General features: G+C 56.1%; 1 protein-coding gene across 1 annotated transcript in view; it reads right to left on the bottom strand.

Moving 5' to 3' along the window:
- Positions 1–2477, bottom strand: part of SNRNP27 (small nuclear ribonucleoprotein U4/U6.U5 subunit 27) — a gene marked incomplete at its 5' end in the record, with an annotated part of 4919 nt that continues 2442 nt past the window's right edge. The window contains 5 exons of the mRNA XM_085301052.1: positions 1–400; positions 949–1013; positions 1410–1489; positions 1689–1801; positions 2010–2251. Coding sequence (XP_085157178.1) covers positions 346–400; positions 949–1013; positions 1410–1489; positions 1689–1801; positions 2010–2251 — 555 coding nt within the window. The remainder of the gene's footprint in view (positions 401–948; positions 1014–1409; positions 1490–1688; positions 1802–2009; positions 2252–2477) is intronic.

Consider the following 2477-nt stretch of genomic DNA (forward strand, 5'->3'; position numbering starts at 1 on the left):
AAAAATATATACAGATTTTTATTGTAATGGGCAATACTGAGTTATTTTGGAAAAAACAAACAAACAAACAAACAACAAGGAAAGTACAACCATCAGGTAATCCTGACAAGGAACAAACCAAGCTGGACRTTATAAAAACCAAAGACTCTAGGAAACAACGATTTTTACCGTCTCTTCCTATGGGGCAGAGCGAGTACATCTGGATTTGTTATAAATAACCCAATTTCATTTTACAGAGAGAAGCCACCAAGTTGCTGTCTCTGAGCTACCGGCACATGTGAAAACAAGTGATATTTACTGGTGGTGCAGAAGTCCTTCCTCGCAGGCAACCGACCAGTCCTAGCATCAAGCAATGAAATCCAAMGGTCTGTTGAATCCTCCTTTTCTGTTCATGTACTGCCTGGGAGGARAGGAAGGAAATCATCATCAATAACTGTGGCTAAAACAAACAAAGTGTAAGAGACTCCAAACTCTAGGAGACTGGCAAGCTTCCAGCTAGGCTGGCTGCAAAGGAGCATCTGGCAGAGGTGAGGTTTGTAACCAYGATCAGTAGCCACAGGGATTCATCTTCCCCAAGACCGAAGGAACAAGCGCACAGTAACAAAGCTGCTTATATTGAGCAACATTCTTGTTTAAGCTCGACACCTCGCTGAGGTCCGAACCTCTGGAGCTCACCAGCATGACGCTGTCAGGTCTGCACCTGCCTGGTTAGGACAGAAGCACCAAACCTGAAGTCCATCAATACTGACTTTCTGCATGCTTTAAAGTAAAAGCAGCCAAATCACCTCCTAAACAAGCTTAGAGACCACAGCTTCCACATAAGGCTGCAGAATTTCCTCTGAACGAGACTACCGTGTAAAAGGAATTATTTATCTATCAYAAAAACGCAGGTAAATTCTATGCAGCCACCACAGCAGGGCGAGCTTCCCAACGGGCAGAAAGACAAACCTGTATTTTCTCTTCTGTGACACATTGATGGCATAAGCATTTGCAGCACCATCCACCTTCTTCCCCTGAAAGACACAACGAGGAGAACGGTCCAAAACTCAGCGCACCGTTGAGAGCCTGCCRGAGAAAGGGCACGGCAACACCGCGGCGGTACAGGTGGGGCTGAGGCACTTTGCACGGGATGCCTCTACGAGGGGCTGAACAAATATCTGCGCCTGAGCTCCAGAGCTGTAAAGAGGGAACGCCACCGCGTTCTGCGCGTCTTGACAGCAAGACGCTTAAGCACATCCACCGCAAAGCCTGACGTCGTCGTTAGGAGGGACCATTTGGGCAAAAGCAACGGCTCCTCTCTCCACAAACCGTTCACACACCACAGCCAGAAAGCAGAGAGCAGAAAGCTGTGTCCAGGCTCCACCTCTAGCCAGACAGCAAAGCCACGGAATCACCCTGTCCGCGCTCACCTTTGTCGTGTCGAAAGAGGCAAACCCCATCGTTTTCATCATCTCAATTTCCTCTTCTGTCTTGCCCTGCAAGTCTTCTTCTGAAATGGCAACAAAGTACCTGAGTTCAGTAAGTGCAGCCCCTAAAGAGTTCACCAGAAGAAACCAATACTTTAATATACAAAGAAGTGCCCTGTGCCCGCTGTGCACCTCCCAGGACCACAGAGATATTAACAAACAGGAAAAACGCCTCCCCTCCTCCTCTTCCTCATGTCGCGAGCYGGGACTGTGCTCCGTTACCAGTGATCTGCCGCTCTTTGCCTTTGGAGTCCTTTATTTCTTTCTTCTCTTCATCTCGCCTTTCCTTCAGCCGCGGCGGGGAGGAAGAACTGGACCTGTGTCGTCGGGGGGACCTGAGATTTCAAACACACGCAGGTTTCAGCTTCGCAACCAAAGAGGGGCGCGTAGCGCTGCGCGAAGCGCTCGGCCGCRTCCCCAGAGCCGTGCTGCGACTCCGCCTGTGCGGCACCGCGTTGGGAGCGCGGAGAGGACGGCCCGTTACGTGGGGTTACGCGAACGCGGGCGAGCTGCCTTCGCCCCCCGCGCCGCCACTCCCCTCACCTGGAGCGCCTGCGGTGCGGCGAGCGGGACCGGCTCCTCCGCCTGTCCCTCTCGCGGGACCGGGACCGCTCTCGTCGCCTTCTCTCCCTCTCCCGCGACGTGGACCGCGACCGTCTGCGCTCTGCGCGGGGTCGCCGCGGGAGAAAGGCGGCGCTCAGCTCGGCACGCCGCGGGGCGGAGGCGCTTGCGGAAGCCCCGCTGCCCCCCAACCCCGCGCTTCTGCCTCCCGACACGTCTCCCTCCTACGCTCCCCCTCCTCGGGAGAAAGCCCCGCCGGCACCGCGAGCCCTGCTGCTAACCGGCGGCCCCTCCGCAGCGCCCAGCGGCGCGCCGCCGCCTCCCCCGGCGCGGGAGCCCCGGCCCTCGCCGCCTCCCCGGGGCCCCTCTCTGCCCGGGCCGGAGGAACCGCGTTCACCCCTTCCCCGGGACTTCGGGGGGGTCCGGCCGGCCCTGCCCCCCCCCACCCCG

The sequence above is a fragment of the Rhea americana genome, unplaced genomic scaffold (assembly GCF_003343005.1).
Source record: "Rhea americana isolate MKP2758 unplaced genomic scaffold, rheAme1 scaffold_171, whole genome shotgun sequence".
Classification (NCBI taxonomy): domain Eukaryota; kingdom Metazoa; phylum Chordata; class Aves; order Rheiformes; family Rheidae; genus Rhea; species Rhea americana.